Raw genomic sequence first — 855 nt, 5'->3', positions numbered from 1 at the left:
CACAGTTCCATTCCCAGTTGAGGAACGAACGCATCAGAGGTCTCCTGTGGCAGGCTGCCCAGCACCTCCAGGAAGCCCTGCAAGGTGCTGGGTGCGTGTGGGTGAATGGGGAACGTTTTCCAGACAGAAAGGCTGTGGAGGTGGGTAATGGGGCTTTGCCCTGAAGAAAGCATGGGCATGGCCCTCAGTGGTGTTCTGAGTGCCCACCGTTGCGTGTCCAGTCAGAATCCCTGTATTCTTCTTGGGCGACACGTCCCCGTTTCCATGGGCCATACCTGTCCCTCTTTTCTCTGTCTGAGCAGCAGGTCCTTGCCCAGTCATGCTGGTTTCCTGCCTCCTCTGCTCTCAATGCCTTTCTAAGAGACGTTAAGTCTCTTTCAATGTTCTCTTTTTCCATATCCTGTGTGGGAAAGGAAAAAGGCCTTGACCAGGTATTATTGACCAGATAAGCGCTCAACTTCCAAACACCCTGCCAGCAGAGTTTGCCTAAAAAAGCAACGTCATCCTTGCCCTTTGTTAAGGCTGGCTCCCAGCCAGGAGCTGTGTCCCTGACAGTTCAAAGAGCTGGGGAGATTATACACAGAACCATGGGTTTGTGCAGTCCCAGTGTGGGTGTGGTGGAAGCTCAGCATGCTATAAGAAGCATGTGGGCATTGAGCAAACAGTGTGAGTTGGAGCAGCGGCAGGAGAAGCAATATGGGAGAGCTGCGTGTCCGCTCTGCTCTGGTGACTGGAGCCAACCGGGGAATCGGCCTGGGGCTTGTCCAGCACCTGCTGGCATTGCCAAACCCACCCGAGTGGGTCTTTGCAGGCTGCCGGGACCCCAAGGGACAGCGAGCGCAGGTGAGGCTGGGC

At 55.4% G+C, this 855-nt stretch overlaps 1 protein-coding gene across 1 annotated transcript in view; it reads left to right on the top strand.

The window, feature by feature from the left end:
• The window catches only part of LOC110404126 (C-factor-like), a gene marked incomplete in the record, with an annotated part of 7441 nt that continues 7195 nt past the window's right edge, over nt 610-855 (top strand). The window contains 1 exon segment of the mRNA XM_021408097.1: nt 610-843. Coding sequence (XP_021263772.1) covers nt 697-843 — 147 coding nt within the window.

This window comes from Numida meleagris, chromosome 10 (genome assembly GCF_002078875.1).
Source record: "Numida meleagris isolate 19003 breed g44 Domestic line chromosome 10, NumMel1.0, whole genome shotgun sequence".
Taxonomy (NCBI): Eukaryota; Metazoa; Chordata; class Aves; order Galliformes; family Numididae; genus Numida; species Numida meleagris.
This window is presented reverse-complemented; position numbering and strand designations above follow the sequence as displayed.